General features: G+C 29.8%; 2 protein-coding genes and 1 long non-coding RNA gene across 5 annotated transcripts; 1 reads left to right on the top strand and 2 right to left on the bottom strand.

The window, feature by feature from the left end:
* Positions 1-5,521: 5,521 nt before the first annotated feature.
* On the bottom strand, positions 5,522-7,127 carry LOC107886388 (kinesin-like protein KIN-UB). Of its 3 annotated transcripts, none has more exons than XM_041098541.1 (3): positions 7,037-7,127; positions 6,712-6,897; positions 5,522-6,170 (listed from the first exon to the last, which is right to left on the bottom strand). In XM_041098541.1, the coding sequence occupies exons 2-3, from the start codon at positions 6,865-6,867 to the stop codon at positions 6,033-6,035; spliced, it is 294 nt and encodes a 97-aa protein (XP_040954475.1). In that variant the 5' UTR covers positions 6,868-6,897; positions 7,037-7,127; the 3' UTR covers positions 5,522-6,032. The 3 variants fall into 3 exon arrangements, with proteins under 3 accessions (XP_040954475.1, XP_040954476.1, XP_016665824.1); XM_041098542.1 differs by having other exon boundaries at positions 6,712-6,899; positions 7,019-7,120; XM_016810335.2 differs by having other exon boundaries at positions 7,002-7,120.
* Positions 7,128-7,376: 249 nt separating this feature from the next.
* Positions 7,377-8,588, bottom strand: LOC121219882 (uncharacterized). Its single transcript, XR_005916893.1, has 4 exons — positions 8,316-8,588; positions 8,024-8,187; positions 7,572-7,672; positions 7,377-7,463 (listed from the first exon to the last, which is right to left on the bottom strand). It is a non-coding gene; the product is annotated as an uncharacterized lncRNA (long non-coding RNA).
* Positions 8,589-9,297: 709 nt separating this feature from the next.
* Positions 9,298-10,138, top strand: LOC107888056 (putative cytochrome c oxidase subunit 6b-like). Its single transcript, XM_016812229.2, has 4 exons — positions 9,298-9,595; positions 9,685-9,755; positions 9,826-9,907; positions 9,981-10,138. The coding sequence occupies exons 1-4, from the start codon at positions 9,407-9,409 to the stop codon at positions 10,029-10,031; spliced, it is 393 nt and encodes a 130-aa protein (XP_016667718.1). The 5' UTR covers positions 9,298-9,406; the 3' UTR covers positions 10,032-10,138.
* Positions 10,139-12,282: the final 2,144 nt, after the last annotated feature.

A 12,282-nucleotide genomic window follows, 5' to 3' on the forward strand; every position in this document is an offset into this window, starting at 1 on the left:
GTGAACTCAACCTCATTGAAACTTAGGTTCAAGCTCCAATTAAACTACTAGTAGAGCAAAACAGTATCCTACAAGATACTTAAGAAATAATTGTGTAACACCCCTAACCCGTATCTGTCTCCGGTACAAGGTTACAGAGCATTACTAGGGCTTACAGATCAATCAGACAAAAATTTCAAACGTTTCATTACATGTCAATATTCATAATAAAACCAATCAAAATCATATATATTGTCCCTTAAACGAGCCCTCAAGGCCCAAAATACATATTAGAAACAAGTCGAGACCAAATCGGAAACTTAGAGAATTTTTCAGAAATATTTAAAATTTTTAACACTGCAAAGGTCACACGACCGTGTGGCCAAGTTGTGTGACTCACACAATTAGGAGACACGCCCGTGTCTCAGGCCGTGTGTCGTGTGGGAATTCAAGATAGGGACACACGGCCGTGCCTCAGCCCGTGTCCGTGCCCATGTGAGTATACTAACTTGGGCCACACGGCCAAGTCACACGCCCGTGTGTTAGGCCATGTGAGCATACTGACTTGCATTCTTAAGAAGATACAGGGGACACACGGCCACGGTTGAGACACACGCCTGTGTCTCTACCCGTGTGGACGAAAATAGGTCAGTTTTTAAGCCAAATTTCTCACCTAAATTGACATCAACCTAACCTCAACAAAATGCACATCAACAAGCCATAATAATGCACTCAACACAAGCTAAAATTAAGTCTTAAACATGTATTATCACCACATACAACTAATATACCCTTAGGCACTCAATTGATAACTTAAATACATGTCAACTAAGTAACCAACCTTACTTAATTAACCTATCTAACCAAGTTACCAAAGTTCACTTTAACTCAATTATATACATACGTATATAACCTATACTAATATCACAATCATACTTTAATTTCACACCAATATGTATGTTGGTTATATAAACAAAATATTATTCATAATATTTACATAAACTGACTTTGATATATAAACAAAATATTATTCATAATATTTACATAAACTAACTTTGATGAAGTCCATACAAAAGCCTATACATGTCATATAAACCGTATTGAATGTTTCAAAAACTACCGAGATAAGCTGGATAGTGTGACTGGAGTGTTGATCCAATCGTCCAACCTTCAAAAAATCTACAAAGTCATTAAACAACACATATAAGCTTAATGAAGCTTAATAAGTTCAACGGTTTAAACAAAATCTTACCGAACCTACTATAACAAGTCAAATAAATAAAATCATTCATGTCAATTCCCTGTCATTCACTGTCAATTTCCTGTCATTCTTAACTTCTATTAATAAATACATCCGTATTCAAATCAATATATAAATAAAAATAAATAACATGTCTTTCAAATTCATTTAATAAATCACTTTACCAAAATCTTTCCATTCGAAGAACGACTTACGGATAAGAGTACATCATCCACAGAAGCTCATAAGAGCTGGTTCTCTCGAATACGCCAACAGAAGCTCGAAAGTTGAGCAGAAGCTCGTAAGCTGAACAGAAGCTCGTAAGAGCTGATTCACCCAATTATGCCAAACAGAAAGCAAAACACGAGAGTTTGCAACAAATACTGAACCCCAGTTTACTTGGGAAAAATGTCGTTGTCTCCTTCCAATTTGATATTGCACCAAATTACGAATGCACTCAAATCCTGCGTTGCATTCAAATCGAAATCCAATTCAATATTATAATTCCAACCATAATTCATTTCCAACCATAGAATAAATACATAATACCATTTATCAATTTATACAAATATTAAATTTTTTTAATCGTACGAACTTACTTGGACTGAATTATAGTAATTGTAAAAGTTTAGGGACTATTCTGCTATTTTTTTCTTTTTCTTGAGTATCTACAAGATCTTGATCTAAAATATAAAATTATTCATTTATTAGCATATATTTCATTTCCAATTCATTTTACAATTAATACCCTTTTATTTTTTGAATTTACACAATTACCCAACAATTTTTGTAATTTAATCTCATAATTAGTTAATCTATCAAATTAACTAATTTTCTCAATTAATAATCTATCCAAATACTCTACGCCTCCATTCAACACCTAATAAACCCAAAATTCACTATCAAACACTAATATTTTAACCTTTTCAGAATTTAATCCTAAAATCAATATTTAACAAAATCACTTTATAAAATCATCATACAACATAATCAAAGCTCTAAATCCATGTTATTCATCAAAAACATCTAATATTTATCAATGAAAACTTCCAAAATTTTATTAGTGTAACAATTTTAACAAATTGTTAAAATTGTAACAAAGGTATGGTTTAGTTGGACCTAATTGTAACAATCTCAAAAACATAAAAATTACAAGAAATGGGTAATAATTGAACTCACATGAAGCAAAATTTGAAGAACCAGCTTAAGCTCTCTTCTGTGTTTGTTTTGAACCGAAAATTGAAGAAGAAAATGTCTAGAAACTTTCCAATTTCAATTTGTTTTATTTTTTATTTCACCAAAATTACAATTTTGCCATTGATTGGCTTTATTTTTTTTTTCTCTTATGCCGCCTCATCCATTAAATTTAGGTACAATTATTACTTAGGCCCTTCTTTTTTATTAATCAAGCCATTTAATCTCTTAAATATTATAATTAGCAGGCTTTGCATTTTTTCAATTTAGTCTTTTTTAATTAATTAACTATAGAAACGTTAAAATTTTTCAACGAAACTTTAATACTACCTTAATAACACTCCGTAAATATTTTTATAAATATTTATGGCTCGGTTTATAGAAACGAGGTCTCGATACCTCACTTTCTAAAACCACTTAACCTAATAAATTATTATAAAACACAATTACCAATTCAAAAACTTTTTTAAAACTATATTTAACTCGCAAGTATTAAATAATAATATTTACGAACTTACTTACCGGATTTGGTGGCCTTGAACCACTGTTTTCGACACCACTAAAAAATCGAGTTGTTACAAATAGAATTGCAGTTTTTGTATCAATTTAAAATTTCAATTGTTTCGTAAGGTCTTAACAAGGGACTTCCTATAAAAAAGAAAGAAAACAATAATAAAGCCACATTTTATACAAACAACAAAACAAAGCAAAGAAAAAGACACAAGTAGGCAAATAGAATATTCAAGATTCCTGTAATGATCAATATAATGACAACTATGCCAACTTGATTTTTTGGCATTATCTCTTTTGTGTCTTCATATAAAATTGAATGGAAATATTAAAAAGTTTCAAACTTTCTATTCCATACCTATTTTAGCTATTAATTGGGTGTTTTTGTTTGAGTTGTATGAGATGAAATTCTCATATAAAGTTCTTTGGGGTCCTCTTAATTTACTTATCTCAATAAAGTCTATGATTAGTTCAAAGAGCACCTCGAAATTCAGGTGATTGCAGATGAGATAACTAGTAATATGTTTCTCCTCATGTTAACATATTTTATTGTTTAGGAGGAATTATGCTTACTTGCTTTTTTGGTACAAGTAGCTACAAAATTTGGTATGACCTTTTTTCTATCATGAAATTGTTACTAAATTTGCTTCTATTCAATACATAATGACTGAAGCTAACTTTGGTTGGTTAATTGATTAGTTCATCAATGGTCGGTAAGTATGATGACCTTAATGCTGATCCTATACGTATTTCATGTCTATCTCATTGGTGGTTTTAAAAAACCTCGTGAATTAACTTGGATTACAGTTGTAGTTCTGATTGTGTTAACCACATCTTTTGGCGTAACAGATTATTCCTTACCTCGAGAGCAAATTAAATATTAGATAATCAAAATTGTAATAAACATTTAGAAAGCTATTTCAATAATAAAATCACCTTTAGTAGAGTTATTGCGTGAAAATGCTAATACGAGACAATCCATGTTGACTTGTTTTTATAGTTTACACTTTTTTTATATTATCCCTTCTTACGGCAGGCACATGTGCCTTAGCCCATACCATATTATTTTTGGAATTTCCTAATAAACGATATTTACTTATGTTTGTCCAAATCAGAAGGATTATCATTCAATATTAATTGAATTGACAGCGATGATACCGTAAACTTCCGAAGACGGTAAACTAAAGGTGCGTTTGGTTCGCTGTATTGGATTAGAGGTGTATTGGGATTAGAGGTGTATTGGATTAGAGGTGTAATAGCTAATCCACTGTTTGGTTGAATGTAATGGAATAGAGGCGTAATAGTAATCTTGTGTTTGGTTGAATGGAATAGAGGTGTAATAGCATAATGGAAAAAACTAAAATGACTAGAATACCCTTAGCATAAATTTGTTTTGGTAAATGATTATTGTTATTGTTATTTAAATTATAATAAGATTATTATTATCAATAATAAATAATTTAATCATATTTAAACATAATTATTATTAAATATATTTTAATTAAAATATATAATTTAATAAAATTCTTAATAATTAATATTCTTATATTAATTTACTGAAATCATAATATATGATACTGTAAAATATAAATTAACATAATTATTATTAAATATATTTTAATTAAAGTATATAATTTAATAAAATTCTTAATAATTAATATTCTTATATTAATTTACTGAAATCATAATATATGATACTGTAAAATATAAATTAACATAATTATTATTAAATATATTTTAATTAAAATATATAATTTAATGAAATTCTTAATAATTAATATTCTTATATTAATTTACTGAAATCATAATATATGATACTGTAAAATATAAATTAACATAATTATTATTAAATATATTTTAATTAAACTATATAATTTAATAAAATTCTTAATAATTAATATTCTTATATTAATTTACTGAAATCATAATATATGATACTGTAAAATATAAATTAACATAATTATTATTAAATATATTTTAATTAAAATATATTTTAATTAAATATAATTTAATAATAATATATAATTTCATAAAATTCTTGATAATAAATTTTCTTATATGAATTTATATAATTTAAAATAATTAATATTAAATATAATTTAATAATGATATATAATTTCATAAAATTCTTAATAATAAATATTCTTATATAATTTACTAAAATCATAATATAATTTGAGAATTATATTCTGCATAAACATTATTAACTTATATTAAGCCACTTCACTTGTTTGATATCATAGTAAATAATTTACCTTTTTTACACTACTTATAATCATAAGTTTGTATAAATTATTAACAATAAATAAACACCATAATTAACTTGAACCCTATATTAACTTGATGGATAAAGTATTTATCACCTCAAATATGATTTGGGTAACCGCAAATGTGATTTGAGTTCAAATTAGATTCATAGTAAGCTCAAATTTTTATTAATGCCAATGCCAACACTACCACATTTGGGTTCAAATTATACTCATAGTAAGCTCAAACTTTATTAATGCCAATGCCAACACTACCAAAACCTTTTGGACAATTATTTCGAAGATTTAAACCAACAAAAAGAAAATCAATAAGTAATAAAACCATAGAAAATAAAAAAAAATTGCCTTTGAAGCACATTCAATTGAGCACTTGATTCTCTTTGATATCTACATGATTTCTTCATCTTTATTCATAATATCAAACATAGGCAAACAAAACGATAACTGTAACCCCCTACCCCTACCAACATTTTATTGTAACTATACCTAACATAGGATAACTAGTTGGCCTCTTAAAACAGTCAAAGACCAGACCCCAAACCAAACCAAACTGCTAAACAACAAAGCAGACATCATTAAAAAGACCCCATCCCCAGATTGCATCATTTTCAATTCTTAGAAAGGAGGAGCATAGAGCTGGAGAACCTTCTGCCAGGACGGTCTGCTGCTAATGTCATCCCACCAAGCACTCACATGCTTACTGTTGGTTGTCATGTATTCCTTTCCCATTTGACCCACCAAGTACTGCGTAAATGGTAGGTGGCTCAGGTCAACAAGGCTGAAGAAATCACCAGCCAAGTACTTGTTCTTTGACAGCCTCAGAAAGTAAGCAAGCAAAATAGCTAAGCCACCATATATCTCAAATTAGCTAAGCCACAATTTAAATCTCTGGTTGCGGTAAATTGGCTGATGCAAGAATCTAACAAGGTCTTGTGCAGCTCTGAGAGGTAATGGTTGCATCGTGAACGTCTTACCACTACCTAAAATCACAAACATATAACCATCAATTATTAGTGCAGAAAATAGCAACAATGCAGGACAACATTAAACTGGAAAGACAAGAAATGTAGAGCAAGAATAAGGACAAGGAAAATGAGAAAATGAACAATCATGTCTTAGGTTTATGTGATCTAGTTCAGAACAGAGTGCTGCTTCTCTTTTTCCAGCACTAGTTGTTCTCCTAGCAGTAATTCATTAATCTAATCAAACCTTGTGATATCTAAATTACAAAGCCTAATCATCTGCATTAATTAAAGCATACAAAGTAGAATGCAAAAATATAGCACATGGCCCATTCAGGAAGAATGCAGAAACTTTGGAGAAAATTTAAAATTTTCAATGAACAGAGCTATTAGGCACATTAAAATTTAAAATTCTTGTAACTTTGGAGAAAATGATAAAAAAAATTCTAAAAGAAAAGTAAGCTTAGACCAATTAGCACAATTCATGACAATATCAGAAATCAAACACCAAGATCTGCAGTAATATGTATCTCCTAGAAAAGAATATCTAATATGCAACCTGCAAATAGGAGACCAAAACAGAATCAATTTCTGGTGAAACTTCTGCCAAAATGTCCTCCATAGCACGGACCATTGTTCCACGATTAGCTGTATCTTCCTCCCCAAGTCGACCAAGAGTATATGTTTTGCCAGTACCAGTCTGACCATAAGCCATGATTGTCCCATTGTAACCATCCAAAACACCCTATGAACACAAATACACAATGACCTTGTTAATAAAATGAATAACTAATAACAAGTAAAATTCTAACAAATTCTGGTACAATTAGAAAAGCCCTGTACTCAAACCTCAACAACTGGCTTTGCAACAACTTCATACACACGTTTTTACGATGCAAACTTTGTCAGCGCTTCATCAAACTCATAGGTGTCTGTGTCCCAGTTGTTTTTGCGAAGCTTTAACCTTTTAAGTTGAAAGAGAAAAGTTGAAGCATTGGTGAGAACTTTACCAAAATCAAGTAATAAACACTTACAGAAACTGGATGGGAGTTAATTTCAATAAATCTAAAAGCTAGTTAGGTGAGCTACGTGAACAAGTACAGGCATGTCGACTTCACTTTTTCTTAGGTGGTTAGAAACTAAATCCTTCTTGACTAATTGAAATGAAGTGATAATTATTCAAGAATTTGCTACTTTTCTCCATTTTCATTTGAATAAACTCACTTTTAGGCTGATGCATCCCTCAAGATGCCAACCCTGACAAAATATAATCGATATGCCCTTCTCTTAGCTTTTCCTCAATCATTTGTACTTCAAGATCAAACAGATAAAAGAAAGTAGATAAAGACATCTAACAAAATTAAGGTCACTGAGAATTGTATTCCCTGCATATCCAACTGTCAGATAGCAACATAATACCTCTGGTTGAAGTTCTACACAATCAGCAAAATCAGCATCTGCTACTAACTCTTCTACATTATGTGGACGTAATCTCACAGCCACTCAAACTCTTCCAGGAACTGAAGAGAAACATAAAGGCTTCAAATTAACAAATAAAATATACAGAAAAAGCAAAATAATAGAGTTTCTTTTCCCAAAGATACAACTTCTGCAATGTAGAGGAAAGGTTTCTCTGTTTCTTGGCCAATTCTTCATTGAAGTCTAGAAAAGCCGGATCAGTATTTTTAGCCGATGAATCAGTCTTAGAAGTAGATGGATGAGATGATACTAATGATAACGAATGAGTAACTACTTGCAACATCTTCGAAGCTGTTGCAGAAAAGTTACCAAACCCCGCAGCTAGTATTACTATTAGAGCAAATAGATAAAATAACACAACAATCCAGTAAAATAATGATGAAAATCATTACCATGTTTACGGTGATAGGAAAGTGTTCCCACCGCAAGCAACTTTACAATTTCACTCCCTGACTCAGAAGCTTTAACAAACTGAACCTGTATCTCTCTAATCACCTCAAAAACATTCCTTGGAGGGCCTTTTGATCCTCTAACTTCGAACTAGAACATCCCATCACTGACGAAAACCAAAAAAAAAAAAGACCCAGCAAAGTATAGCAACTGCTTTACATGAAGGAAACGAAAAACATGATAAGAGTGATTGTTTCTGGAGAAAAGTTCAGGGTAGGAGAAATAAAGGCTTACCAATAGTGCTTTCCTTGTGCGTCGGTGTGTATATTGCTGGAGAGTATTATAGGCAGAGGGACAGAGGGAGCAAATAGGCAGAAACCCCAAGCTAGAAGGAAGGACCAGAAGGCGAAAAAGGGATGTGTCGATTGGGAGGGTAAACAGGGTATAAAACTTGAAGCAGCACCTAAACTGAGCTAAAGGCAGGGATTAGAAATCGGTGGATTTCACCGATTAGGTCAGTAATGGTTTAGCCCCGTAATAACAATACATTGAACCAAACAACGGATTAGAGGCATAATAGGTGGGGCCCTCTAATTAGGAGTGTATTGGCTATGCCAATACACCCAACCAAACATAGTGTAAGTGCTTAATGTTTTCTTTATTTAAGTATAAATAATTTGACTAATATTTAATGTATCGATGATATATAATTTTATACATTAACACGTTATTTGAAATGAAATTAATTGAATTTACTTTTAAAAACTTTACAAAATATATCATTATCTAATTTATTGATCACAATGCATAAATATTATACTGCATCAAATATAATATAATATTAATTAAAGTTTTAAAGGGTTTAAGAACAATTTTTTTTAAATATAGAATTCACTACCATTTTTAAAACGTTTTGAGATAGTTTCGGATTAAGCCCAAGGTTTTTGGTATATATGATGGGGCATTGTGCTATAGTCCGAATGTATGCGACCTTTATCCCTCCCGAGCTGTCCATATTTGAGCTTGTAGGCCGATTCCCCAAATGTTCACCCAATATCAAATTAAGCATAAGTATTAACGAGCTTCCCTAAAGTCTAACAAAAAAGAATTACCAGTTGGGTTATGGCGGCGAGCGGCAGCTATCCACTGCATGCAAAGGCAAAGACACATCAGTAACCTACCAATAGCACAAGTGTCTCCTTTTACTACTACGTGTCTCCATTCCATGTATACTCCAATCAAAATGCTAATCATTTATCTAACCTCATTCTTGAAGGGAAAAAAAAGAAGAAAAAAAGGGTACGAGAGAAGTGTTTCTCTGTGTTTGAGATAACAAACTGAAGTAACATATTTTCCAGCAAAAAAAGTGAAGTGATCAAATAGCCATGTCGAGTACGGGCGCCGCTGTAGATCCCCGCGATAAGATGAGGGCAAGAGACGTGAGCAGGGTGGCCAGAGGTGAGCAAGCTCCTAGGCCTGTCCACGAATATGGCACCGTTTCGGCACCGCCTAGTCCTCAATCCACCTCGCCACCTCCTGCTCGTAAAATAGCTAACAAAGACATGGCTCGCAAGGTTCATGCTTATCTTTTATGAAAACCAATATTTGTTAGTGAATAAATAAATGGGTGATGATAGGATATCGGTGTTCGATAAACATACAGGTGGCGGAGGGAGAGGAGGACGTAGCACCAAAAGCAAGCCACTGTTACGACTCTTACGTTGAATATCATAAGTAAGGTTTAATTTATACAGACGTGGTTGAAATGAGTTAAAAATTAACGAAAATTTAACTGATATCCAAGGTGCATTAAAGAAAAAGGCAAGGATGCTCCCCAATGTGACAAGTTGGCAAGGCATTTCCGGTCACTATGTCCCGTTGAATGGGTAAGTACAAGGGTTTTGTCTTTATTTTGCATAGATGATGATATGCCTAAACATAATTTGTTTATTCAATTAGATTGAAAGATGGGATGAAGCGAGAGCGGTTGGAACCTTCCCTGCCATATGAAGACGAGAATATCATTATTACTACTTGCTTTGTTTTTTTACTTGAGATGATGTGGCAAACTAATTACTATCCTGTAAGATTAGATCAATATTAAATTCGTTTCTTAATCTTAATGGTATCTTTTTAAAAAAATTCAAAAAGCATTTGGTATTTATAAATAAAAGAATATATATTAAAAATAATTCTAAATCAAATTTCCATTTTATGTAATGATCAGAATTTTGTAATAACATGATAATTATAATTTTCATTTGATGTGATATATTTACGGTATAATAGTAAGAGTCTTTTTTTCTTACCTTAACCAATGGTTGAAGGTTCAATCGTCACCTTGAGTATAAAGCAATTTTAAAACTCGCTGTCAATATTAACAAAATTTTCTAATTTAGTATCTAAATTTGATTCAATTTAGAATTTAAATTTGATAAATTTTTTAATTTGGTATTTAAATTTAATTTGATACCCAAATTTTTTAAATGATATAAAAGTTATTAAACATCAATTGTGTTAAAAAAATTATGTTATAAAAAATATCCTTAATATTAAAGGAAATTTGTGTTAAATTTTATGCATTGAATTATATTTAAAAACATAAGAGTTTTATACTTTTCAATCGAATAGTGTTTGAAATTGATTATCAACTCTATTCCCTTTCTCAATTATTAAAAAAATTAAATATGTTTTAAAGAAAGTTTAAATATTATTATGTACATAAATTTTAATTGATTTTTTATAAATACAAAAAAAAAATATGCTCATGACAATGTAATTGATTTAAAAAACATTTTAAATATTGTATTAATTTAATCAAACTTTTAAATAATAAAAAATGTAGATGAATGTATACATTTTATCTGAACATTATAATGCTGGACAAATTATTTTAAGGACTCGTTTAATATTTAAGTTTTAAACTTTTTGCAAATTCAACAAGAATTTTATGGGTCAAATTAAGTTATTAGTCCATTTAATTTACAATTATGAATTTTGTTCTTGTACTTGGAAATTTATTGTTTTTGTATTTATAAATTTTAAAATTACTGTTCCCGTAAAACGAAAATTGTTAACTTCATTTAATTAAGTTTTGATATTTTTAAAGTTTGATGTAGAAAAACATAATATCATATGTGTAATGACATGTTAGTTTGTTATTTTCACATATTATTTACTAAATTTCATTTAATGGATTGACGACGGTCATTTGCTCCAATACTAATATTTTAAAATTTGAAAAGTATAGGGATTTAGAATAATTTAATTGGAGAATATGGACAAAACTTACAATTGTGCGCATAGTATATAAATTGTAATTGAATTTAATCAAACAAATCTAATTGTTACTACTAAGCTTAGGATTAAAATTTCAAAACTCTTAGAGTATAGAGACTAATATTGATCAATTCAAAAAATATAGAGATTAATTTTAATAAAATTAAAATATAAGAATTAAATTCACAAATTTTTGTGAAGTTAGTAGGAGAGTTTAATCAATTTTTTGTTTACAACAAATTGAGAATAAGTTGTGAGTTTTTTTTTTTACTCTAGCCAATTATAGATTTAGGGTAATGTGAAGGTCTATATTGGTTTTTTTTCTAAGAAAACTATCCTCTACAAGCTGAGTTAAGAGTGTAAAAATTTACTTGTAGAGAGTTTAAAAAATTCCATATATTGTGTATAAAATAATTACCTTTATATATATTTTTATGAGAAAATATTTAGTAGATATATATATTTGGTACATAACTAATGGATATTTTAGGCTCCATAAATAGAGTTAGAATGATGACAAATGCTTAATAAAATATATTAAAATATAAAAATAAACATGTATAAGAAATGGGATGTGTGATATTTAATTTTTTTTCTAACTCTGGCTATGAAATTAAAAAATATATTGCAAAATGCAGCAAAAAAAAAATCATGAATCAATCTCATCGTCTCCGCCCCGTAGTATATTAAATATTAACTCCTTATTTATTAGTTTAACATTTTCTTCTTTTTTGTAAAAATTACCTAATTAAATTAGTAAGTTACTTACTACAAGTTGGGTTAATAAAAAAGCGCATTGCACTTTTAAAATGAGACACATGTTCGAACTTGACATGTCATAAATCTCGAATATAAATCGAAAAACGAAAACTTACCTAAAAACAAATTCACATAATAATATAAATTAAATTGGATCTTTTTATTAGATTAAGTTTATATTTTTACAATTTAAATAGAAATTTAAGATAAATCAAATTTTAAT

Source organism: Gossypium hirsutum, chromosome D08 (assembly GCF_007990345.1).
Source record: "Gossypium hirsutum isolate 1008001.06 chromosome D08, Gossypium_hirsutum_v2.1, whole genome shotgun sequence".
NCBI lineage: Eukaryota > Viridiplantae > Streptophyta > Magnoliopsida > Malvales > Malvaceae > Gossypium > Gossypium hirsutum.

What these genes read in the sequence shown, in the direction of transcription:
- LOC107886388 (XM_041098541.1), bottom strand. Translation starts at nt 6,867, where the DNA reads ATGGCTTATGGTCAGACTGGTACTGGCAAAACATATACTCTTGGTCGA. An exon ending in TTTTGGTCTCCTATTTGCAG is followed by an intron (nt 6,171 to 6,711) that starts GTTGCATATTAG and finishes TTGTGATTTTAG; the next exon opens with GTAGTGGTAAGACGTTCACG.
- LOC107888056 (XM_016812229.2), top strand. Translation starts at nt 9,407, where the DNA reads ATGTCGAGTACGGGCGCCGCTGTAGATCCCCGCGATAAGATGAGGGCA. An exon ending in ACAAAGACATGGCTCGCAAG is followed by an intron (nt 9,596 to 9,684) that starts GTTCATGCTTAT and finishes ATAAACATACAG; the next exon opens with GTGGCGGAGGGAGAGGAGGA. An exon ending in CACTATGTCCCGTTGAATGG is followed by an intron (nt 9,908 to 9,980) that starts GTAAGTACAAGG and finishes TTATTCAATTAG; the next exon opens with ATTGAAAGATGGGATGAAGC.